This window comes from Haliotis rubra, unplaced genomic scaffold (assembly GCF_003918875.1).
Source record: "Haliotis rubra isolate DU_JTF1 unplaced genomic scaffold, ASM391887v1 Scf584, whole genome shotgun sequence".
Taxonomy (NCBI): domain Eukaryota; kingdom Metazoa; phylum Mollusca; class Gastropoda; order Lepetellida; family Haliotidae; genus Haliotis; species Haliotis rubra.
In genome coordinates, this window is record NW_025767284.1 from 269,218 (window position 1) to 297,179 (window position 27,962).

The following is a 27,962-nucleotide window of genomic DNA, read 5'->3' on the forward strand; positions in this document are numbered from 1 at the left end:
TATACAGTAGAAAGAGTGAAATGGTGGGGTAGGGGGCGTTAGAGCCGTAGCAGGTTCCATAGTGAAGGTCCATGTGAGTACGATGCCAGCTGGCAGATATTTTAGTGGACATTACCCTGTTCCTGGTCTGCTATCATCTACCTACCATAATTGGAGTGACCATCACCCTCATTAGTGAGTGATCAATAACGCTGATATTACCCCACGCATGAGGATTCGGTCGTGTTAATGGCCCCCAATTTGCTATCTTACACTCTTATCTCTGCTCTATGTCGTTAATGCTACTGTCTCCTCTTTATATTCAACCCAATCCCATCACCGCCTCCTTTACATACACATGATACAGACGTGCACACACGCACACGCACACGCACACGCACACGCACACGCACACGCACACTACTTTCACTGGCTATTAATCCACACGATTACCTACCGGCCGAGAACGGGAAGTGACAGAAATTGAACACCGGACCAGTTCTTAGCAGTTAATGTGTTTAATACAGTTGACATGACAACGGATGACGTCATCTGCTGGCAACAGGATGTACATTCAGAGGAGATTGTAACCGAGGACACTGTTTCCATGGTTATGGGATGTGATCCTTCGTTATAATGGAAACATATGTGAAAAGTGTACACAAGCCATAATACATTGTGTGCATTATTGTGACAATACTGTAACATCGCTAGAGAAGAAAGAGTATAATTACGTCTAAAATTACTTTTGCCTTTATGGCAGTGCTATGATAAACGTAAGAGTTGGGAAAAGCCGTTTTACTGAAATTGTTGGGAGAGAGAGAAAGAGAATTGTTGGGTGAGAGAGAGAGAGAGAGAGAGAGAGAGAGAGAGAGAGAGAGAGAGAGAGAGACAGACAGACAGACAGACAGACAGACAGACAGACAAACACTAAACTGACAGACAGACAGCGGCAGAGAGCAAGGTGGGTATTAAACTCCCAAACATTTCAGCCAGACCACAGGGGTGGTTAGATGTGAAACTTGCCACCCCTGACCTGCCCACAAAAACATACTAATATTCTTGTCTAACTTTCGGGCCAGTAAATTGAGAATCTGGCAGTCTGAGTTGAAAATAACGCGTCCCGGGCGGTCGGGCAGGCAGGTTTTTCCTGCAGAGAGGTATTCAAATACTTTTAGTTTATATTTATCGTTGATACAAGCTCTTAAATAGAAGGTATCGTTTTACAGAGAGGTCGGTATTCAGAGTGTGTGGAGTTCGATTACAGTGAAGGTGGTATACAGAAGGTGTCAGGCTGCCATAAAGAAAGAGATGGTACACAATAAAGCTGGTGTAGAGAGATTATGTAAACCCGGAGTATACTTTAGTGTCAGTTTACTCTCAGACCACCGTATCTAGACAGTGGTACTATATATGTCAGATCGTTACAGGGAGCCCCCACGTACAATGTCCAACCTCCGTCAAAATGAAAAAAATAGGTTTCTGACTTTCAGCTTAACCAGTAAAATGAAATCTAAATATACCATTGCCTTGATTCAAAGATGATGATAAGTGTTGGTTTATAGAGTGGCCGTAATATAGAAATTAGTTAATAGTAAGGAATGAGTCATGGAAGCAGGTATAAACACTTCCAGTTAACAGTTAGGTTTGGTTACATAAGGAATCCGCTTACGGAAAACCCTTATCTATAAATTGTCGTTTTACAATGCGGTTGGTATACATGAGGTATTGCCTTTCAGTAAAGTCGGTATACAGAATCTTTCTGTTTACAGGGTAGTTGGTATACAGAGAGTGTTTGTTCTCGATCAGGTCGGTATACTGAAGCTTTCTGTTTACAGGGTAGTTGGTATACAGAGAGTGTTTGTTCTCGATCAGGTCGGTATACTGAAGGGTCGGCTATAGTTAGTATGGTATGCAGAAAGTGCCAGCTTAGAGGGAGTTGGATATAGAGAGATTCTGTAAAACCTATACACATTTCAGTAAGAATGTGTATTGAAGCGTCTGTATCTGTACTGTACTGATAAACTACAGGTCGACACATTGCCAGTGGATTTAGATTTCCAAGCCTCTATGTAAAGAATTGTAAGGAGCTTTCGGAATGTACATTAGCATAACGTCGTTCATTGAAACAGAACTCGATTTAATTTTGATGATATGAAAGTTAAACCGGGTCACGCTAAAAATCGTTTTCATTCACAGAAGAGCATATTTTCCCAAATCTTATTTGTATGCCCGTGAAATCGATTTATAATTGCGATTTTCAAACTTTGGTCTTAGTCTGACAGAAATCATTGTAAGACATTTCAGCTGCAATGTATTTCAAATGTTGGACTGAAATTGCACTAACTGACTGATTTGAGAAGATATGATGATGCTTCCCATTGGACTTGTTACTGTAAAGGCTGAGGTTTCATACACAGTGGGGTTTTATGTCGGAGCAGTGATCATTTCAGTGAGCTGAGTAGATAAATGCCACACTTGGGTCTTGTGTTTATCATTCAAATGACTGAGCTTGGCTTACATCCAACAATTTATAAAAAACCCCACAATTTCTAGGCTGATGATTTCAGACTCTCTCACACTTCAGTTGAAACCCGATGTAAAGAAGTGATTTACAGCAGTTAAATAGAACGCTCGTAAAATATCGTTTACTCTTTACTGGGATGCAGTGCCTCTCTTTCGAAACGGGGACCGGTTCCATCCAGTTGAAGCAACACTGCAATGGGGACTTATAGGTTATGAAGGCATTTTTCTTTCTGAGGCTGGACAGGTATTCAAACAGTTGTCAAGTATTTGTGTTGTACATTGAGATCATCAGGTGTACTGGTAATTGTCAGACATACCTCCCGCCATTTTAGACACCTGTTAGAATGATTAAAACTGTGCAATGAATGTTCTGGAATAGTTCAGACTTTTCAGATTGTTCAGACCGGTGGCTCAGTGTTTTGCGGAAATGTCTATATAGTTTGACAGGAGGTTAACAGAAAGTTTTCGACTGAATAGGTAATGTTTCTGTGTGCGCTCAGGCAGGTAGCGCAGATTTAACTGGGAGCATCCAGATAGTTCGCTTGAGGTTTATTGGAACTTAAAATGAATAGCTAAGAGTCAGCCTGGCGCGTTCAGAGCGGTAGATAGAAGTGTTCTTGGGCAGGAGAGTATTACACGTGGAATGTGTTCTTAGGGCGTTTCCGTCGGTGACTTGGGAACTACGAAGTGCTTTCATGAAGTTCAGTCAGTTAGCTTGGTGGTGTTCTGTGCAGGTATATGGGATGTGTTTACGAGGCATTCAGAGAGGTCGATAGCTGGTGCTGGGAAGCGTCCAGAGCTTAGTGACAGTTCAGAGGTCGTATTGTGTTCTTGAGGCGTACAGACAGGTATTTTTTTGGGGTGTTCTGTGGGACACTTGGCAGTATTTTGTTGGCGATACGGATGGGTTAGGACAGGTACCAAGGATATGTTCTGGACTCGTTCAGACAGGTACTTAGGCAATGTTCTGGACTCGTTCAGACGGGTACCAAGGCTATCTTCTGGACTCGTTCAGACAGGTATCAAGGTTATGTAATAATAATAATAATAATAATAACTTTTATAGCGCCATTCCAGAATGAATATCTTTCCCAATGTGCTATGGTCTGAACGCCATCAAACAGACACCTAAGGTATGTTCTGGACTCGTTCAGACAGGTATTTTAGTTATGTTCCGGACTCCTTCGGACAGGTACCTAGAATGTGTTTCGGACTCGTTCTGATAGGTACCTTGGCTATGTCCTGGACACGTTCTGATAGGTACATTGGCTATGTCCTGGACTCGTTCTGATAGGTACCTTGACTATGTCCTGGACTCGTTCTGATAGGTACCTTGACTATGTCCTGGACTCGTTCTGATAGGTACCTTGGCTTTGTCCTGGACTCGTTCCGATAGGTACCTTGGCTATGTCCTGGACTCGTTCTGATAGGTACCTTGACTATGTCCTGGACTCGTTCTGATAGGTACCATGACTATGCCCTGGACTCGTTCTGATAGGTACCTTGGCTATGTCCTGGACTCGTTCTGATAGGTACCTTGGCTATGTCCTGGACTCGTTCTGATAGGTACCTTGGCTATGTCCTGGACTCGTTCTGATAGGTACCTTGACTATGTCCTGGACTCGTTCTGATAGGTACCTTGGCTATGTCCTGGACTCATTCTGATAAGTTCCTTTGCTATGTCCTGGACTCGTTCTGATAGGTACCTTGGCCATGTCCTGGACTCGTTCTGATAGGTACCTTGGCTTTGTCCTGAACTCGTTCTGATAGGTACCTTGACTATGTCCTGGACTCGTTCTGATAGGTACCTTGGCTATGTCCTGGACTCGTTTTGATAAGTTCCTTGGCTATGTCCTGGACTCGTTCTGATAGGTACCTTGACTATGTCTTGGACTCGTTCTGATAGGTACCTTGACTATGTCCTGGACTCGTTCTGATAGGTACCTTGACTATGTCTTGGACTCGTTCTGATAGGTACCTTGACTATGTCCTGAACTCGTTCTGATAGGTACCTTGGCTTTGTCCTGGACTCGTTCTGATAGGTACCTTGACTATGTCCTGGACTCGTTCTGATAGGTACCTTGACTATGTCCTGGACTCGTTCTGATAGGTACCTTGACTATGTCTTGGACTCGTTCTGATAGGTACCTTGGCTATGTCCTGGACTCGTTCTGATAGGTACCTTGGCTATGTCTTGGACTCGTTCTGATAGGTACCTTGGCTATGTCCTGGACTCGTTCTGATAGGTACCTTGACTATGTCTTGGACTCGTTCTGATAGGTACCTTGGCTATGTCCTGGACTCGTTCTGATAGGTACCTTGGTTATGTCCTAGACTCGTTCTGATAGGTACCTTGACTATGTCCTGGACTCGTTCTGATAAGTGCCTTGGCTACGTCCTGGACTCGTTCTGATAGGTACCTTGGCTATGTCCTGGAATCGTTCTGATAGGTACCTTGGCTACGTTCTGAACTCGTTCTGATAGGTACCTTGGCTATGTCCTGAACTCGTTCTGATAGGTACCTTGGCTATGTCCTGAACTTGTTCAGAGAGTCTGTTGGGATAATTTATGGAAGACAAACAGTTGTGCGAAGATCACCCTGGATATCCAACCCAGGCTTACTTTTAACTTCGACCTTTGCTGTAGTGAGGTCTATGTCTTCATCACTGTCTTTCCTGCTACAATCACTGGCTATATGTTATACTTCCTATGTATCTGTGCTGCCATCGTGGTACACGTGTATTGATTTATACTGAGTACAACTGTCAATTATATCACTGTGTCTTGGTTTTTTGGTTTCACACCGGGATATATTTACAGACTGACTGATTTCCAGTTGACATTGGAGTCCACACTTTGAGTTGCCTTTCTGGTTGCCAGCAGTAGCCGTCAAATAATACCAATATTGACAAAAAAACCGTTCTGTGGAGAATCCGGGTTAAAACTACTCGGTACCGTGGCTGACGGCGTGACAACAAACCCTGACGTTGTGGATCGTTGTCCATAGCTTGAATCACTGGATTGTCAGGTCCAAACTCATTTAATTTACTGGCCGCAGTGATACATCAGGAACACCACACACGCATTCCAGAAACCAATTTGATCGAAAATGACAGAGTTTGTGAATATTGTACGTACGCTTCTGTCAATGAAGATTGGCCATTGACGCGTGAGATGAAAGGTGGCTGCGCGTGTGCAGGACAACGCATGTTAGACACGAACAAACACGTGCGTGTGGTTGTTCAATCTAATTTGAGACTTGTTTTAGAAAACGAATCTAAAGCGCCAGTCCCCTGAGATAGAGTTTAACATACATAAACCACACGGACACAGTATACCGACCATACCTGACAGACATAGAAGGATTTCGACGTGGATGCGGCCATCAGATCAGGTGCTCGATGACTAGGCTGTGGTATATCGCTACTCTATTGCGTAGGTCGATGCTGATCATGTTATCTCATCATATGAGAGGGTGGAAATGAACTGAAGACAACATCCATTTTGAACTGCATGTTGACTTAAAGAATTGTTTTTGACGACATAATTGTCGACACCATACGTTTTCGTTGTCAAGTATGAGTCGAAACACTAGTCGGCAGTTCAGTTCTGTCAATGAAAACAATAAAAAACAAATAACCATACGCAGATAGTCAGAATGTTCCCCATTACTTACATTATACACTATCGTGGCCACCCACATCCACGAAGCCGCCATTTCATGAGAAATCGGTCATCGGTCATCAACATTGTAGAACATATTTGGCAATGTCTTTGAGGTGAAAATCGGTTGAATAAGAGTAAACACAATCACACTGTCCTGCGGATTACACTTTTAGTATTGATGTATAATTTGCGTATCATTCAGATATGTTTTCATGAAACTAATTTCATTATCAGCATTTAGTATTTTTAACCTTATTAAAACTGACAATATTGATGACAATGATTTATTTATTTCATGAAATGTAAATGCACGCACTTTTAAAGGAATTGTCTTGTTCATTGAATTGACAAAACCATGGCGTATAATCATTGCCCATATTCGAGTTTGTCACAAATGTTTTGACTATAATTGTTTTCGATAATTCCGTGAACGAATTCGAAACATCACGAAAATATTGTGTCCTTATCCACAGCAAATTCTCTCCAAGAGTTACAATGACTTGGTGTTAAGCATAGCGGAGTGAAGCCCCCTTATCTTTATAAGCGTATGACCTTTTTATTGTCGTTGAAGTCATAGAGGAAAATCCATTTTCAACACATATTGCGAGTAGGTTTTAAGATTGTGTGTATAACGTTAATATATACAAGCACACAAACTAATTTAATATATACTTATGTCGTTCAGATATCAGACAATATTTTGTTCGTTTACACTTTCCGTACAGATAGTAGCACAGTAATTTTATCAATGCACGATAAAAAGCGGAAACATTTACTGATTTTAACGCATAACAAAATTCGGGATAACATATAGCAGTGTCTATTATTCAAACAGCCTAAGTATTTGTACTTGAGTTTACATTATGGGATAGGTAATTTGAGATTCTATATTTCTGTTTACTATTTTAGCTGTAGGTAGATCGAATGCTGCGCAAATGAAATTCTGACGCAACCTTCACTTTTCAAGAAAGGCGTAATGACGCCCTAATGATACCCCAGAACCTTCATTATGTTAATGACGCGCTAATGACAACACGACGTCATTAAAACCTTGGTACAACAGAATTTAATGACACATTAGTTAATGAACGTTTAATGGCACGTTAATGCTTCATTAAAGTTTGATACAACCGGGTCCTGATTTACCAGTTGGTAGTGAGTCATTAACGCACCGCCGCCCCTTGAAACTTGCTTGTGTACACGAAACCACAGGCTGCTGGTGTTTATTGAAGTTTAATCAAGATCTCTCGCACACATGTTGCCACTTCCTATTCTATAAAGGCGTATTGGGATGCATGGTCGAATTGAGCTTGAGGTGTTTAAATGCACGTTCCTTGTAGCCAAAAACATCGATTTTTAACATAGATAACAGATATTTTTTTCTGATTCCAAAAATGGATCAACAGATTGAGAATCACCGTTTATATTTAAAAGTGATCCATATTCCACCTACTCTTGGTTTCATCCAAAGAAGCTAAATTAGCAGATTGTTTCCATTCGTGATTGTCATTACTCAAGGGGTTTGAATATACTATAACTATATATATACTCTATTCTATAACGTTCCTGGAAACCCGGGACTGTATTGCCGATAGTCACACACTGGACATCGTGGAGGAATTGTGACATTGCCGATGGGCTTCATCGTGTCAGCTGTGACGACAACCTTACCTATGATGGAACGAGAATATTGTGTACAAATATAATATTCTGCTTGGAATAGTATTTTTATCGAAACAAAATCATCTAATATGTCCTTTAATAACTGCCATCATTAAGGAAAGCGGCGTCTATAAGGATTTATTAGTGTTACCGGACTGACGTCTAACAAGGTTGTATTGGTCTGACGCCTCTTGTGTTTGTATGGTCCATAATTAGACAATAACTAAATCGTGACGGGGAATGACAGATTATCTTTCCAGAGTTATATTAATTACATAATTAATATAACGAGCCTTGGCGAGAGAATAATTGTTAAATAATTTATATAACGAGGGAAAGATAATCTGTCATTCCCCGTCACGAGTTGGTTATTGTTTTTATTACCCATCTCAGTTTTCGATCTAAAAAACTGTAAAATGAAAACAGCAGTTTCTCTCTAAGGAAATCCGCGATGTGGGGAATCCCAATATCCCCAAGCGCCATGCGGCTTCATTTCCAAGAATTTCATCAAATTATAATATTACCGCTATCTTAATCGGGTGTATTACGCAAGACTAAATAGTCCCTAAGAAACGTGTTTTCTCAACTGGATAGTTTCTTAAATAATAATACAAATGTGTTTTCTGTACTTGAATGCTTGAACTGTGTATTGATAATTCCAAACAAAACCGTATTTTATCAAATTTGTGTGTGAGTAGTTCGTTTGGAGGCGAGACGTGACAGTCGCAGGCGCAACACGTATGGGAAACCTGGGCAGTTACGTCTCACCTTGTTCAGTCCTCACAACAAATACACTGAACATGTTCAGTGGCTGAACAATGTCTACAACTCTTCCCAATATGCTGCCATCAACCTTCACTTTGTCATTCACATTTATTGGCGATAACGAAGACGTCATGTTTGTTTACATCGACAACAGAGGAACGTGACGTCACAAGGTGTGACATCACCAATAACGTTTATGTTCTTAGGTTTCATACGATTTCAAGCAGACATATTGTATTATCTTTTGCAACATTGAGTTTTTTGTTTTTCTGGAACTGTTATCAAGTCAAAACATTGATGAAACAACAGTCTCGTTTTCTGTTGACTGGGTCCCGTCCTTTTGCGCAACTTAGTACAATAACCAGTCCAGAATTTTGAGACCAATTCATTTAACCGGATACATAAATATTAATCAGTATTATTTGTTAAACCTAAAATTGCCTTAATTACACAACATATCCCTCCAATAAGGATGGAATGGGAAGCCCGTATCTTTCGTTTATTGGCAACCTAGCTTCGTATATTGGCGACTTTATCGCGTGTATTATTGGCGCCCTACTTTCAAATACTGGCGCCCTATTACTGACCCGGTCCTAACGCTGAATCCAAACAGTAATACCCCCATTACTGAAATACAGAAACAAACTCAATGTTTTCATCCATTTATTTCTTGTCAAATGTCACTTTAGCACCATTACGTTCCACAACGAAGTGTACCGTTTTAGCACTTGAATTGCAGCAGTATAACGGTGGGGGACCCAACGCATGGGCTTTACACATTATGCCTTTGCGGGGAATCGAACCCGCTCCGCAAGCACTGTAACCACTAGGCTACCTCACTTATTAATTACGTCTATGGGCGGTGGGGTAGCCTAGTGGTTAAAGTGCCTGCCGCGCGGGTTCGATTCCCCAGTCATCACAACCCACTGGCCGGCAGTCAAGTTGTACATACATTGCATACAGGCTGCACTGTAGCCGTCGTCATGTTTTTTTTAAACAAACTATTTTTTAAAAAGATATGAATTTCATTTTTTTTTTAATTTTAAGATTTTAAGTAATCACCATATTATTCACTCACCTCAATGACATGTACTTTTGGTCAAGTCTATATAGACAACGGCCCATTAAAAAAAAAGCGGTTTCAAGCAATTTTCTCCGGGGTGTCATCCCCAAGCAAACCCGACTCCCACAATGCATCCTCCTCCTGTGGTGTGATGACGCTAGCTTTCCTAGCCTTCTACGCATGCCAAAACCAGACTGTGCCAGTGATTACATTTTAGCGTCTAAAATGGTTCTTAAACCCCTAAAAGCAAAGTCGGTGGTTAGGTTAACATCTCGACCACTTTGGCGCAAGAATCTCTCATCGAAATCTCGTGAACTATGTTGCCCTTGTTGACCTCCCTTTTGGTTCCTTACCCGTGAAGGTCCGGGTTAGAATATTAGTTAGGTTAGTAACCCATGCTTGTTGTAAGAGGCGACTAACGTGATCGGGTGGTCAGGCTCGCTGACTTGGTTGACACATGTCATCGGTTCCCAATTGCGCAGATCGATGTTCATGCTGTTGATCACTGGATTGTCAGGTCCAGACGCGATTATTTACAGACCGCCGCCATATAGCTGGAATATTGCTGAGTGCGGCGTAAAACTAAACTCACTCACTCCTTTGGTTCCTTACTGCTGTGACAAACAGACTCAGCGTCCTATTCAGATCTTCATCAGAAATACCTATTTAATAATCTGCTGCCTAACTGGGATTCAAACCCATCCCTTTCACGTTGCCAGGAATCGAAAACCCGCACTGCCCACTGATGTTCTTTTCTGTATTTTTGTTTTTTGCGAGATTTTCCAAGCTTTGATATTCAGAAACTGAGAGAGGGTTGCCAAAACGTTTGTTAGTTGTTTGTTCACTTTCTTTTTCTATCTGCTGAGAAGCAAGCATCAGTTCATCATCTGCTGAACTTTTCATTTGGTCAAATTCCCGTTCTAGGTTTTGGCTTTGCTCTTACGACATGCATGGGTCTGACAATATGGGAGTCTCACTTACTTGTTCTTACGTCCCAACATGACTGGCGTCTCTCGTGGGTTTTGTATCGGTCTGTCAATATGGGCGTCTCACTTGCTTGTTCTTACGTCCCAACATGACAGGCGTCTCTCATGGGTTTTGTATCGGTCTGACAATATGGGCGTCTCACTTGCTTGTTCTTACGTCCCAACATGACTGGCGTCTCTCGTGGGTTTTGTCTGAAGAACTATTCCCAACTGTTTCTACATGATTTCTGTCCCCTTGCAGAGTGATATCAAAATTGACACTCGAAATACTTCCATTCAATTGCTTCGGAAAATGTATTAATTTTGAGTGACAAAGACATCACATAAAGACCCACATTCGCCTGACATGATTGAAAACATCTGGTGAAGTGGATGCAGTAAAATATTTCGTTTGTTTTGTATCCCTCCAATACGCTGCCACGTGCACGGTAGAGCGTGTTAATAGCGTGTGTATCGTGCATGCCGTGCTACCCAGATGTAGGACGCCAATATTAATATTGCTGTGTTCGGGTGCAAGAGTTATGAAACTAGGGCGCCAATATGTATGATTTTAGGTTTAAGCGCAATAAACTCCTCAGACTCGCCAATATTCGCGCGGCTGGGTGGGTCCTTGGCCTAACGGCCTCGGACTCAACCAGCCGCGCGAATATTGGCGAGTCTGAGGAGTTTATTCCTGACATACATCTAAGCACTTGTATATTGCAACACTACGCTCCTTCTAATCCTTGCAAATATGTCACGTCGTGCAGCGTGTTCTGTGGTACAAAGAGCTCTGACAAACGGAAACCTGGAAATCGTGGAAATCTCCAAACGAGGCCCTGTCGCTAGAAAAGTTTGGCGGTCTGGTACGGAATTGATATTATATCAATCGCTTTTTGCGTTACAGAACTACACTGAATAAGCGCAAAAAAAAATATAATAGGGTGTAACCAGTCAGCCAGATGCATTGTGAATCATTTTACGACCTCATGGGCAGTCTGTGACGGCTTAGTTAAGGTCATACTGCCTACACCTCGCCATAAAATATAGAAATACGATGTTATTAAAGTTTAAAATTAATATTTATTTGTAAATACATGTACCATTTTATTATGAAACAAGGAAGTAGAATTCAGTGTAACCATAGTTGTTTGTGAAGTCTTTTTTCATTTTCACACGTGAAAATTCGGATCGGCTGGAAAGTAGGTCATTGTCAGAATAGGTTAATGAGACTCATGTTTCGGTTTGTTCCAAGTGTTTACGGTGATGTACTTATAAGTAAACACAACTGAGTTTATTGAGTAATTATATTTCTTATTCTCGTGTACATGAGAGTTTGAGTGTAACACATGAATGAATTGAGAAGATGAATTAAGTAGTTCCGGCATATTGTTTTTAACCAATGAAATCGTTAATTTTCTGAAGCAGCCAATCAACGTTCACCAAAAGGTGTAGCCTCCCCAGGGACTTACAGGAAAAATACTACCATGTGGCCTCTTTCCCATATGGGTAATACGACTGGTATCTCTCGTGGGTGTTTTGTCCTGATAAGACCGGGCTCTAACATGGTTGCATTGGTGTGACAAGAATGACGTCTCTCGTGGGTTTTGTATCGGTCTGTCAATATGGGCGTCTCACTTGCTTGGTCTGTCAATAAGGGCGTCTCACTTGCTTGTTCTTACGTCCCAACATGACTGACGTCTCTCGTGGGTTTTGTATCGGTCTGTCAATATTGGCGTCTCACTTGCTTGTTCTTACGTCCCAACATGACTGACGTCTCTCGTGGGTTTTGTATCGGTCTGTCAATATGGGCGTCTCACTTGCTTGTTCTTACGTCCCAACATGACTGACGTCTCTCGTGGGTTTTGTATCGGTCTGTCAATATGGGCGTCTCACTTGCTTGGTCTGTCAATAAGGGCGTCTCACTTGCTTGTTCTTACGTCCCAACATGACTGACGTCTCTCGTGGGTTTTGTATCGGTCTATCAATATGGGCGTCTCACTTGCTTGTTCTTACGTCCCAACATGACTGGCGTCTCTCGTGGGTTTTGTATCGGTCTGTCAATATGGGCGTCTCACTTGCTTGTTCTTACGTCCCAACATGACTGGCGTCTCTCGTGGGTTTTGTATCGGTCTGTCAATATGGGCGTCTCACTTGCTTGTGCTTACGTCCCAACATGGCTGGCGTCTCTCGTGGTAGTTGTTGTAGACGTTTCTCGTGTTTCTTATATCGGTCCGTCCAGATGGACATCTCGTCTGACTGGTATAAGTCTGACTTTTTGATTTGATTTTACTTTCTTCCGACAGCGTTACTGAGATAGTCATATATCAATTACTGTAACGTTGGAGAGGTTTTGTACAGTTTTTAAGAGTGAGTGAGTGATTTGGGTTTACGCCGCTTTTTAGCAATATTCCAGCAATATCACGACGATGGACACCAGAAATGTGTTTGTTTCATATTCGGCTAGTTTAGTTGTTGTTGGGGTCTCTGAATCTTTGATACGAGCACTGACAGATATAGCGTAAAACAGAATGAGATAACCTTTCAGTTTAATGAGGGGCAGAGGGGTAGCCTATGGTTCAATCGTTCGCTCGCCAAGACGAAGTGCCTGGTTCGATTCCCGACATGGTAACAATGTGTGAAATCCTTTTATGGTGTCTCTCGCTGTGAAATTGCTCGAATAAAGCTAAAATACCATACTCACTCACTCACTCACTAACTCACACTCTCACTCAATGCCCGTGAGAACCTATTTTCCGTTTTTTTCTCGTTCAAGGTCGCTGTGGCGAAAACCTGACGATCCTTTATCTGACGACAACAGTCAGATCTTTGGGTTAAGTCCGTGTTTTATCAATATATACTACTTGCATTAAAGGAATAAGCAGAAAGGTTATAAAAAGCCCTGCTCCTACGGTTTCACGTCCGAGACATCTACTGTTACGTCACAACGCCTTGAGCATGTACTAGTTGCGTGGATATGTGCGCTATAGAAATATCCCATCATCATCATCGTCATCATCATCATCATCATCATCATCAACATCCTCTCTTCAGGGGCAGCAATCACTGTCTATGTATTTAAAGACCAATGATGGTTTTACTTCACTAAACACGGATGATATATTTTTAAAATAAACTCCGTAAACAATACAGTCCAAAAACCCCGGCTCCTGCTTAATAAGGAAATAGTTTGCAAAAATAACGAAAATAAGCCGAGGACGTTAGATACCAACATATTTACCTCACATCTAACAGCTGTGTCTGGGAAGATTATCCCATAATTGAAAGAAAATGACAGATTAAGAGTTGATCTAAATAAAGTGCTATCATCTAGGCGATGCGCATGTGTACAGAGCTTTTGCATCGGCAGTTTGATCATCACTCGCAATTCATAAGGAGCTTATCTTTCAGCTGTCGGTGTGACGTCAGTGATTACATAGATCCCTATTGGCGCTTGGATTAGTTGCATAGCAACGATATCATCACGTTCAGTCAATACCGAACTCTATTGATAACAACTGTGACAATATTAAAGGGAAGGTGTACACGACAATTAACCTTTTTGTCTTGCACTTTTTCATCATAAAAAGTGTTTGTCAAGTAGTTTTATATCCAGACCCGTGCATATGTCAGAAGTAACTAATCTATTTTTTGCGTTATATCGATTCAAATTTTCCACAATAACCGAGAGTTCAGTGTCCACAATAAACACACCTCGGCTTATGTCCCTTGGAAATGACGTCATTGGTGCCAGACCGATAAACGTATGACGTTGTTAGACCCATTTCACGTGGTGCAGGTATAGGTGTGGTTCTAGTGTCTCGATGCGCAGGCTACTGTTTTAATCCAGCTGTTGCCTGGCCGTCAGTTGGCTATGTGGTCAGTTCCACGCTGTGATGACGTTGCAGTTTGAAAAAACGTATACATTGTACAAACAGTGTTACCACGTAACCAAATTGTACAACATTCAACCTGAGTCGGTCGTCTTTCAACAGTATCGTTTTTCACAAAAACTAAAACGTTTATGCACTACATCTAGCTTGCCATCGGTGAACGTGTCGGCATTCTACGTCTGTTACTTAATTCCTACATAAATCGTACAATATATGCCCCACCTCTTCCACTCTTCCCACCTATCGATACCATATCCAAATACATCACGAAGAAAAATGCAATTGACAGTTTTTAATTCGGTTTGAAATTCGGTTTTCTATGACTTCATCCGCTCATTGTAAGGCAAATATACTGAAAATTACATGCATCGTAAATCTGGCCAGATTTGACACATTACGAAATACACACAATTAACGTCAAAGTGAATTTTCAGCCATACTGAAGAGTGTTTATAAAATCACGTCACACGTACTCTTACACATATTCCTGAATTCCTCATACAGTTCAAAATAAAATGTCAAATGGTCTTTGTCACCAATACCAAGTGTTTCAGTGAAATCTAACGAAATATATCAGATGCCGCACTGGGAAAGGACCACTTGTTTGAAATGTAAACAAAGTCGAATTCAGATTTCACTCTGTACGCCTGTGTATCTGTTCGCCTACTTTTGTTGCATACACTTGCTCATTAGTTTTAGACCATGTACGGGAAAGGTATTCTAGCAAGCGATCGTTAAATAAAATAGGTGTATTCCAATGATTTCCGAGATTCATCACAACATATTATAGTTTCTGAGAGTGTGACGCCATGACATGAAAATTCACGCACACCGACGATGGAAGTTCTCCTCAATTCTGACTATTTCCCTCGGTCACATGAAAACAGTAAGAAAATATGAACCAGCAGGTTGTCAGAATATTTCTGACTACTTACATATCACAGTTATGTATATACGTTGCTTGAAACAACGAAATTTCCCGTTGAAAAATCCGCCGTACTCGTGTCAGTGAACACGCCATTTTGAAAATGTCGCTTGGTATTGTCATTGACGTGAGGTTATGAATGAAAATACACACGATCAAACTGTCCTGCTGCTTACATTTTCAGTTCTTGTGCTTCTTTCGTATTTTCACAAACTTTTCTCACGTGATTAATTTCAGTATTTTGATTTGGGACTAGACAGGGGACCAGACTAAAATCAAGTGGCACCAATTACGTCATAATCAAAGGGCGGTAACTCTGACCTGTTTAGCTCGGCAAACAAGGACAGCATGATGGCATAACATTTCAGCACTTATTTTGAGGGTTATACTTTCATTGTAAGAAAAATTAGTGTATAATTTCAAACATTGATATAAAATAATAAAATATTTCATTTTGTTTCACATAGGAATAAATGTGATTTTATCGTGTACACTTCCCCTTTAAACTGAGTGTCTAAAGGAACTATACCTATCTGTTGAATTGACGAATGTTTGAGTTTCAGTGGAACATTCCTTAAGGAATATTATATACAGTGGAATCTGTCAAATCCGGACACTTTGTAATCCGGTCTTCTCCATAATCCGGACTACGCACTAAGTCTCGGCAAAATTGTTCCTAATTTATCGTAGTTATAATGTGAGCTATACTGTCGCGTATTTTACATTCGTAGAATACATTTAGCATAGTTCTATCATTGTCAATATAATTTGATTTAAAACAAAACAAACAAAAAATACTTTCAAATACACAACTTTTACGGTAATGAGGGATGATTAAATAGACGTATTCAAATTTAACAACGCTTGTTTCATTTTATGTTTACGTCAAGCTCGGTATACTTGCTCCAGGATGGAAGGATGCTATGTTCGTGTTAAGTGTCAGGAAACCCAGCCACGCTATGGTTGAACCTGCCCAACAGGTTCAGTGCGTTCTCTGCATTGCCACATGGTTCCGGGGCGTTTGACCCCAAATTTCACCCGGGTCGTCTCACCCGTGTCGTTTCATCCCAATTCCAAACAAGGTCAATTCATCCCATATTAGGGGTTGTTTCACCCTAATCAAGAGTTGTTTCACAGAGAAGAAGCCATGACTCAAGTGCCCCTAGTATTTGTGCTTATGACAAGAAGAACACAGATGGATTATGAACAGGTAAACACAAACACATGCCAACATTATTTACATAATTTGTAACATTTTACAATAAAATAAACAAACTTTTAAACGGTTCATTCCTAACCAGAGCAGCTACTCGGTCACACAGTGGTAAAGTCAGCGCAACACAATACGACCTACCATGTAAACTACACTGTCTGTAGGGGTGAACCGGTACGCTGTTACCACGGTACTGTCGGTATTGCGGTACAAGGCCTACGGTTCGGTCCGTTTCGGTTCGGTCCGTTACGGGTCGGTCCGTTATGGTTCGGTCCGTTACGGGTCGGTCCGTTACGGTTCGGTCCGTTTCGGTTCGGTCCGTTACGGGTCGGTCCGTTATGGTTCGGTCCGTTTCGGTTCGGTCGGTTTCGGTTCGGTCCGTTTCAGTTTAGTATATGACATATTATCATAATGCAGAAAATTAACAACAAGAGCCAACCCTTACGTTATTTAATAACATGGAAAAATAACCATGATCTTTGTTATTTTGAATGAACAAACCAGTCAGTTTATGGCAAGATAGAAATGACGGAAAGAAAAACTAAAATACCAATTTTTTTGATTGCATTACGGTATACCGAACCGAAGGCATATACCGTTTCGCCCAAACTGTCTGGCACGTCCATCCATCCATCCATCATCCATCCATCCATCATTCATCCATCATCCATCCTTTAATTGAAGCAATATGAGTGTGAATTTGGTAATGTTGTTGGTCCTTTAGTGCATGACTCGATCCCTCGATTTCCTGAAATGAATTCGTCTGATGAACATGAAATGTCGGCTGGTTCTACATTTGCCTGTCGGAGGAATACAAGAATGAGACGTTTGTACAATCCACTTTATTCCGTTCAGTATGAAGTACAATGTACAATGACATCGGGGGCTGTTGGGCAGAGTCGACTCCCAATGATACACAGTTAATATTACTGACGATATGTATATATTTATATGACGTTTACACAATGTTGTAGTAGACACGAAATGAGCGTGATAATTAGAATCTAGCAGTCAGTGCACTCCGAAGTTGAAAACGATACGAATTTTGTTATTGTAATGACAATTAAAGTACTCCCAACACTGTGAGCCAACACACTACAGAGAAGACAATATGTGTCTGATCGTACAACAAGAATAAGTCCATTTTACAGCAATCTATTGTGACGTCACAGTCGTGGTGATTTTGACGTCATAATGCTTTGCACACGTCATCAGTGCATGGAGTATTTCACTGACCCCTGTTTATGACGTCAAAACGTTGTGAGAGCTGTATGATGCCGATTAGAAGAATCCAAGTGACATCCCTTGTGCAGGAATAATCATCCATTTGTACTCACGTCAATGTCGGTCTTCATCGTATTAGCATTGTAGGGGCCACTGTTCTTAACACTCATCAGACAGTTTTACAGATAGTATCACTTCATTCGTCCACTTAAATCACGTGACCCAAGGGTCAAGGTCACCTAGTGAAATGGGTTCAAGGACGGTAAAGTATGACTTCCTTTTGGTAGATCGGCTGATGTAGAAGCCAACACATAGCGACTCTGAAACAGAAACGAGGAAGAATGTTGTACTCGATGAATTTAGAATGCACAGCCGTACCAGTCGATAACACTTCAGATATAGAGGATACTAAACGATCTTCCGTGTAATACCATTTTTATTAAACGCTTTCGTTCGTTTGATACCAAATGATTCACGAGTTTAATAAAAATGATATTTCATGGAAGCGAGTTTAGTATTCTGTTTATTACTTTCCAACATAAATTGATAGAAACTGCCTGGAGTGTGGTGGCTCTCAGCTTTCCGCGAGCCAAGAAAGGTCTTATACCATTGTGACAGAGATATTTGCGTTGTGACGTCATAATTGCAAACTATTATGACGTCATACACCCGGCATCACGCGATGTTATTACACAACGTGTAATAACATTGTAGATTTATTAAACAGTGGCATATTCAACGGGTGAGTAATAAGTCTACATACTGTTTGATTGCGGTTAATACAGTGTTGGAGAGCATGGTTTTACACTGCACTCCAGCAATGGCACTACGGCTGACAACTAAAATCTATAATATATATATTGCTGATACCTGAGCCCATCAACCCTATAGTTACACAGTATTTAGACGATATGCAAGACACAGCAATGATGAAAGGACGCAAATATAATCAGTGCCAGATTCAACAGTGAAAAGACTAACGGTGAATAGAAATCTGCTTGTATGCGTGTGATTGTAACATTGATTCAGTAATTTAACTCCATATCAACCAGTTTACATGCTATATTTGGTAACACTGTCAAGTGGTCGAGAGACGAAAAGTGAATAATAGAATTGTATTCGTGGATTCACTAAAGTGTGGGGTTGGCATAATCAAACCCGTAAGTACTTTCACATTGCTTTAATTTTCTTGTAAACATGAGATATTTTATGATTTCTCACGCTTAACGGAACAGAATATTTGACATTTTTTTGTGAGATTGTTTCCGGAGGGCTCCTGAGAACGAACCATTCCGGATGAACATTGATAGGGCATCCTGCAGGCTGTCTCACTGACCTGATTCTTTATACCGGGTCACGAGCTGGTTATTGACGTGCTCGCGCAGCGGTCTTAATTACCAAGGTAAATAAAGCTGGAGACATGTCACCACTTCATCTTACTTTTGGGGTACAACTGTGACTTACTGCGATGTTCTGAGTCTGATGTTAATTGCTTCATTGTAGGGATAATTTAGTGCGCTATTTCTATTCGTTCGATAGCATGGACCAATGGCTGCTATGTTTTGAATCGTCCAATCGCAGCCAACGTAAGTTTACCTTACCCTTTGAGGTTGGCAGAAGAATCAAGTTTTAGAGTGCGCCCTGACCGAATATAGCTTTACTTTTTTTAGAGGGAAGTGTTAAGGAGGTGTTAAGTTATGTACATGTATGTATAATCTATCAAATTGTAGAATTTTATAAAGGAAACACGGAAAGCAATATAAAATACAGTTTTTCAACAGCAATTCAGCTATGTTGCACGTTAGGCCGCTGATGTTTTCAATGTTGGTATTACCAAAACGCAGGTATTTTACCGGCAGATAAATATTTTTTCGAATGTGTTATTTGAACTACCGATCCATATATTCCAAACATTGCCCATAGTCGTGACCACAAAGACTAGACCTCCATTTCTATGAAGCACGATCGCCTATGTTCATGTTTTTCAGAAATTAAGTGTGATAGAAACCTAAGATTAAAAAAATGAAGGATACGACTTATATAGAAGAGAACTTCACTTTTAGTTCTATAACGGTGTAAGCATCTGCACCAAAACGTCACCCTATGAAATAAACAAGAAGTTGTCATCCACAAAGTTGCATGCTATATTATTGACTCACCAACTTTTAAAATACCGATCAAACAATTTAAGATTGTCCCTGAACAGGTATACTGGTTGTGAGCACCACATCCGGCCCGTGTTCATGTGTTAGAAAAGTGCTAACGTAAAGACGTTTAGTTTATTCCTCTCAAGTCAAGATGGCAGACCTCACTGAAATGAAACGGTTTCCGAGGCGGAGTAAAACCGGCGTAGTCTGTGAACCTACCTGACATATTAACACTGAGGGCTGAAGGCGGCGATCTCCTCGGCCGTCGGTTTGGAGAGCGAGAATGTGATGGAGTTGTAGTAAAGGCCACTAGACACGAGTCTCACGGCAGAGTTCTGGCAGCCCAGGGTCACACTGCGCCGGTCTGAATAATAATTATAATAAAACTCATCATCATCATCATCATCATCATCATCATTCGGCTAATGGATCCGTTTACACTCGAGTTTCCTTCTCAGCTCCATGGGGATGAGACAGCCAAAGCTGCTTGAAGGTTCCAGTTGCATTGACATCTTATTCTACCCATTTCCAGACAAGATTGGTTGGTTTGTTGTTTACGCCGCACTCAGCAATATTCTAGCTATAAGGCGGCGGTCTGTAAATAATCGAGTCAGGACCGGACAATCCAGTGATAAACAGCATGAGCATCAATGTACGCAAGTGGGACTACGATGACGCGTCAACCAAGTCAGCGAGACTGGCTACCCGAACCCATTTGTCGCCTCTTATATATACGACAAGCATGGGTTGCTGAAGACCAATTAGGAAACTGAACTTAAGTCGAGGTCACGTCACTGAGGGGACACACCCCTAGAAAGCCCTAGAAAGGCTCAGGAATCGTTCTGCTGTTAGCGATAATCCATGCACCTACTCCACGCCACCAACGTTACTTAATGCTATCTGAGTTGTGCCCTGTGCGTGGTGTACAAGGACAATGTGGAATAAAGACATCCCGGTGTAGAGAAAATACATAAACCGTCATTTGTTGTGTGCTGTTAATACAAGCGGGAATACAGGCTCCTCGGTATATTCTCGGTGCACTGGGTGTTATTTTCATTTTAGCTTTAGCAAAACACTATTTCTACACCTGGTTTTATAAATATGAATAAATTATGAACTGGGGTTAATGAATAATCTGAAAGATAAAAAAATGTGAGAAACACTGACAATGACATCTTGTCATACCACCGCCGTTAAGGATCTGTTTCAAGTAAACAGAACGGTGATATATTTCTGACATTTAAACGTTCTCAAACCAGTAAACTACTTGTCGAAATCACTTAAGAAATTCTATACAATCACTCGTATGGATATATTTGTTCAACCTACCGTCCAAATAATTTAAATATTAAAATACATTAAATTACTTTTTTACGTAATGAATAGTTGCAGTAACAAGCTGCCTGATGTGAAGCTGGCGATTGGAGCTGATGAAGCAAGATTTTCTCGACTGCGATTTCATGGTCATGGAGTGGAGGTCTTGAATTCAAGGGAGGAATGAAGGATGTTAACTTGGAGATGGAAAATTGGGCATGAGAGCTGACTTTGGTGTTCAGTATCCGATGTGTGTGGGGGGGGAGAGGGGGGGGGGACATGGCAATCGGAGTTGTGGAAAGTATTCTGGCGATATGCAGTTGGGGATAATGGATATAAGAGATGATTACAGATTAGGGACTGGAAGATTCTTGGATATTTCCACTGTCAGGTGATGGAGAAAGTGTACATGAGATTATTGTACTGAGCCCTGAGCTGTAGGATTCCGCAGTCAGAGGATAGTGGAAGTGGAAAATGAAAATTCTTTCACGGCTTCATAAATTGAATCCCTGTATAGATTCTCCGCTTACCTGCTTTTGATCGGAGTCCACAAAAAGCTCTCTTCCGTCCCATGTAGCTGACGTCCAGACCGTTACCATAGAGATACTCCACGTAATCAGCACCAGCCTCGTTGTGGCACTGAAAGGGAGATAACTGGATTAAACACATGGCTCTCGTGTATCCGCTACTGTTAACTCTCGATAGATGTGTTTTAACATACAGAGCTGCTAGTGTTTCCATATATACAAGGATACAGGTCACCCGAACCCCTAGATGGGTGTGGCATCATGAAAGGGTTTTGTGGGTGTGGACACTCACTCTGACAGACAGGCCGCTCTCGGTGGCGACCGTGGTACCCCGGGACGTGACGCCGATGTCGACGGACAGCATGAGGATGTTCTCGGGGTAGATGATTGAAGCGGTGCAGTTACGTCTCTCGCCGTAGTTCTTGAGCGTCACCACCCCAGCAGTCGGCATCAACATCACATTACACGCTGTAATGAAAGTAGTATTAACGTTAATGATGATGATGATGATGAAAATGAAGTTACTGTAAATGCTACTAATTTAAAAATAATGTTGGTGCATATGCATATTTTGCTATTACTGCTGTATTTTCTGCTACTGCCACTACTACTACTACTGCTGCTACTACCACTACTACTACTACTACAACTACTACTACTGCTGCTACTGCTACTGGTTCTACTACTACTACCACTACCACTACCACTACTACTACTGGTACTACTACTACCACTACCACTACCACTACCACTACTACTACTACTACTACTACTACTACCACTACCACTACTACTACCACTACTACTACCACTACTACGACTACTACAACTACCACTACCACCACTACTACTACTACTACTACCACTACCACTACCACTACTACTACTACCACTACTGCTACTACCATTACTACTACTACCACTACCACTTCTACTACCACTACCACTAGTACTACCACTACCACTACTACCACTACCACTAGTACTACCACTACCGAGTGAGCGACAGTTTAACATTCCATCCTCTGTATTTCAATATATCAGCAACATGAAGATGACGTTATGGTATAGTATAGTGCAGCGCCATGTAGTAGGTAATACTAGTACATGTATATAAACAGTAGTGTTGCTGGAGACGATGTAGACGACGGAAGCACTCACGTTGAGGGTTGTGGAGGTAGCTCATTCGTACCCGGAAGCCCTGACCTGCCTCAGGGACCCGGAACTGGATGAGAGCCACGTTCTGCGACGCCACGTAAACTTGCGCCGGTGAGTTGACCCCGCAGAATGTCTTGTATCGTGCCTCGAACGTATCCCCCGTGTCCTGGATGTTGGGGAAGAACTCCGACTGCAGCTCCCAACCGTCCACCAGCTGTAACATACACCACAAGGTCCACCAGTTGTAATTTAAAATGACTGACTCGTATGTTTCGAGGTATGGTAACGCCCAACATTCAATGAAAACACCACACCTGGCAAATGCAAATAAGCCACGCAACAAGATTGATTATTTGTTGGAGTTTTTTGCAATTCGAACAACAAATGCTTGGTTGCGTTCCTACGAACATTCTAACACCCACATTCTCTTGTTCAAATCCAAAAATTCATCCACAAGCTTAAGATTGCCGTTGTAAAATTGTCTCTGAGTATGCATGGAAATGAATTTAAACCAGATCACGTGTCAAATACAACAGGGCATTGTCCCACTACCAGTCTCAGTCCGTGCAATATCATCTAATCATGTGCACAAGAAATGATCTTCATGCATGTAGCTGATTGACAGATCCGTGTTTGTAGGTGGCAATATTCTAGTTATACCACAGCATGTTAGTTTTACATGAGAGGGGAGCCTGAAGGATGCAGATTGTGGGCGTTTAACACACTGGTGAATCCCACGTTCATGGTGCTGAAAAACCGTAGAAACATGATCAAGGCGAATCCATGCAGAATTTCAGACCAGATATTCGGGGCCCAAAAATCTAAGATGGCAGAATTCTGTTACGCCGAAGAGATGAAACTCTGTACAGCGAATTGCAGCGTGACTTCAATATTGTTCCAACCATTAATTATGTATCATAACAGAAAATGATGCCAAACTGAAACATGAAAGTCGGCTAACCACCCTGTTCTTGCGAATAAATCATGTTATATTTGGCAAGTGATTTATTGATTCAATGACAACGACGCCATGTGGTTTCCATACGTCGAATCAAAAGCCGCCGGATGTCGCTGTCAGTGTCAGCTATCACAATAATATTACCAGAATTAATATTCTTTCCCAATTTGCATTAGTTGGTGTCAGAAAAATCCAAGATGATGTCACATTACAAGACATTTGCATGAACCCGAAGAGTTTCAGAATCGCAATGGCATTGATACCAAAAACAGAAGCGTAAGTGACACAGTTGTTTTCAGTTCCTTGTTCTAAACATCAGCAAGGCCATGTATGCTGCACAGCAAGGCAGCAGAAGCAACGTGACACCCATCCTCGGTGCACAGGGGTATTTTGCGTGTTGCTAAACCTGAGAATGAGTAAGTAAATGTTGCTTAAAGCCGCATAAGCAGGTTTGCAGCTATTCGCGGATAGTTTAAACCTGAGAATATGTTCTACAACATACAGTGTTTTGAACCAATGTATTGTATTCATAGACCCGAGACAGGACTGTACAACAAATTGTAAACTTATAATTGTCCACATTGTCAGGTATTCAGTGCTGGGATTAAGGCTGTTATAGTTACTTAGGAATATAATGATATGAACACCTTGTCAAACACGATATCGAATCTGGAGTTTCATAACCAAAATCCTTTAACCAAGAACTGAATGGTTCTGTTTGGATTGTTGCTGACTGTCAGATATTCGTCTTATCACTCTCTTTCCGCAATATGCTGTCTTGCTCCGGAAAGAGTCGAAAAGTCCCGAATGTCTACCATTGGTACTCACCGCCACGAGACCCCCGGTCTCACACTCAATGGTGAACTGGGTGAACTCAATCTGCAGGAGAGTGTCCGGCTGGCCGAGCATGTACATCCCGCACACCTCGCTTGACCCGTCAGACACGTAGAAGTACTCCCCGGCAGCCCGCTTCATACTGATGCAACCTAGCAACGAGAAGAGTGAGTGAGTGAGTGAGTGAGTGAGTGAGTGAGTGGTGTGTGATTGTGTGTGTGATTGTGTGTGTTTGTGTGATTGTGTGTGTGTGATTGTGTATGTGATTGTGATTGTGTGTGTGATTGTGATTGTGTGTGTGATTGTGTGTGTGTGTGTGATTGTGTGTGTGTGTGTGTGTGTGTGTGTGTTTGTGTGTGTGTGTGTTAGGGTAGAGAGGAGGATCACCAGATGAGCGCTTAGCAATGTGTACCCACATGAAGATTCGAACTCCAGGCCTCAGTCTGCCCCAATGAAACTATGGATTTTATAATATCATTTTCACTCGTTAATTGGCTAGAAAGTAAATATCCAAACGTTTTGTACACTTTATCCGTTAAAAAGTTATGATCAGAAACATTTAGGACAATAGAGTGTTACCGTCGGGCAAAAATACACGAAAAATGATTATTTCTCCGCGAGCATGCATTTTCTGGTGTGCGTCAGGGTTGTGTATGAGTTTGTTAGTTGGCTCGGTTCTGTTTGTTGAACTTACCAAGTTGTCCATCATCTGGTGTCTCGGACTGTCTCTTCAGTAAATCACCTCTCTGAAAATAAACAACATCGTTTGTATACATGAGCAATCATCCATAGACATCACTCAACGGAGATCATATAAAATGTCAACGCCAGAGAGTAACCAGTGGTGATTATCCGCAGACACCATGAGCGAAAAAGCCAAATAACGGCAAAAGTTATGTGAAAATCAGTGACGACACCGGGTGTCTGGGTGTTCGGGTGAGCATAACCTGCGCTACCTATGGTACCCGTCACTCACACACAGTCCATACATATGTACGTGACAGTTCCCTGGCGACAACGGTCTGTTAACAAATCAACGTTACCACTATCCTCGATAATCTCCAGGGCCCAGATTTTCGAAGCTCTCTTAGCGCAAAGAGAGTCATAAGTTAATGTTAATGTATGGCACTTACGACTATCTTAGCGCTAACAGACCTTCGAAAATCTAGGCCCTGGGTATATGTTACGATAACTTTCCACTATAGTATACCCTGGAGATTATCGAGGATGCGTTACCACTAGTTGTCTATATTGTATATTGTATATATATTATGATGCGCTTTAAGCATGTTTCCCAGTGATGTGGAAGTATCCCTATATAAATATCATTATTACATTATTAAATCAGAGAATCAAGTGACGGACCAGAAAATCCCGTGACTCGGTAGCACTATTACTGTAAGTAATCACGAAAAGCTCTGATATGAACAGTAGTGTTCGGGATTGGTTAAAATGTTATAATTGATGATTGGTTCATTACAACCGATCAGTCATCGAAAATAATTGGTTAGCGTTATTTATCAAATTGTCCTGGTTATGTTTGTTAATGTACACAAAATAAAGAAAAAAACATGTAGTTCTTTTGGTTGTTTTCGCAAATTTCATGTCTTTAAATGATGACTAATATGTTAGGAACATAAATTTCCTGGAGTCTTCAAGATAAATGTTAATCATGACTTGGAACGAGCTTGTAGTGCTTATGAAACGCAACAAACAAAACCAACCTTGTGACAAATATTGTCAATGCAAGCAAGTGTTCCAAAATTGTTTGTGTTCGATTATGACAAATGTGATCGATTGCTCCGCCTTTTAGTCATTACGACCAATCTTCGATTATTTCAATCAATTGGACCACCACTAATGCACAATGTGTTCATGGTCTGTTTGATCGTATGTCGTGACATGGTCTCACGGGAATATGTTATTTGTTCGATCTCACGACGGCCCTTGATATTTTGGTCCGTGCTCTTACAAAATAGAGTTGTCCAATGTCCAGACTTACCACTACTATCATTTCCTGGATATCTGAGCAGACTCAAACATAAACAGTTCCCACTAAACGATAGGTGATCGTCTTGTAGAAACGCGTATAGCATGTGAAGCGTCTTAAAATATCCATGTCAGCTGTTGGTTAAAGTTGCGCCACAGCCGTGCGTATTTATTTACACATGCAGCAAACAATTCCACCGCTGACCTTGCAGTCCATGTGCGAGTCACGTGTCGGTTTCTCCTTCCAGTGTTGTATGTGAGTGCAACATTCAGTAGTTTTTGAATTGTATGAAAGCGTAGGCTGGTGGTGACAAAACCTTACTTGGAACCTAACGGATCTCACACTCAGACCTGAACACTTGTATCAGGAAACGATGAACATAATTCCATAATAGTGTATGTGAGTGAGTGAGTGGGTCCGTAGGTCACATGCATGACTTACAAACACTGCCAACATCCAGAGACATTACCCACATCAACAGACACCAACCGGGTTCACAGGCACTATCCAGGCTCGGGTGGTTGGCTGGTTGGTTTGTTGTTTAACGCCGCACTCAGCAATATTCAAGCTACAGTAGCCATAAGTGAGTCATCATTAGTGGAATTCCCATAGGCCTGCATGTTAATTAACTCTTGCAAGAATAATTTTCATAGATTTAGTTTCGGTCGAATTGCTTTCAATGCTTATCTACCAGCTTGGGAATCATCTCAGCTACATATACATAATCCCCATTCAATTTTCTGATGATTATTAAGAAAACTGCAACTATTTAAACAACATATATTAGACATACCAATCAGGTTTAACATGGCCGTCTATGGGATAGATTAAAATAAAGTTGTCCTTTGATGCATAATCAGGTGCCATTCGATAACTAATCAACGGAAAGATGAAAGAAAATTATGTACACGTAGCTGAAGATGATTTCAAAGATGTTTGCAAAATATCAGAATAAAATGACTTCTACTCAATTTATGAAATTTATTCTTGCAACAGTCAATTAACATTTACGCCATGGAAATTTCACTTGTGATGACTCACTCTATATGGCTAACTACTGTATATGGCGGCGGTCTGTAAATAATCGAGTGTGGACCAGACAATCCAGCTACCACCATCATGAGCATCGATCTACGCAACCAAGTCAGCGAGT

General features: G+C 41.3%; 1 protein-coding gene across 1 annotated transcript in view; it reads right to left on the minus strand.

Annotated features, from left to right (window-relative positions):
- Positions 1-17,480: 17,480 nt before the first annotated feature.
- LOC124254833 (corticotropin-releasing factor-binding protein-like) overlaps positions 17,481-27,962 on the minus strand; it is a 92,678-nt gene continuing 82,196 nt past the window's right edge. The window contains exons 2-8 of the mRNA XM_046688683.1: positions 25,514-25,565; positions 24,814-24,971; positions 23,031-23,241; positions 22,162-22,337; positions 21,873-21,981; positions 20,248-20,392; positions 17,481-18,201 (exon numbers count right to left, since the gene is read on the minus strand). Of these exons, the coding sequence (XP_046544639.1) occupies positions 20,256-20,392; positions 21,873-21,981; positions 22,162-22,337; positions 23,031-23,241; positions 24,814-24,971; positions 25,514-25,565 (843 nt within the window). The 3' untranslated portion in view covers positions 17,481-18,201; positions 20,248-20,255. The remainder of the gene's footprint in view (positions 18,202-20,247; positions 20,393-21,872; positions 21,982-22,161; positions 22,338-23,030; positions 23,242-24,813; positions 24,972-25,513; positions 25,566-27,962) is intronic.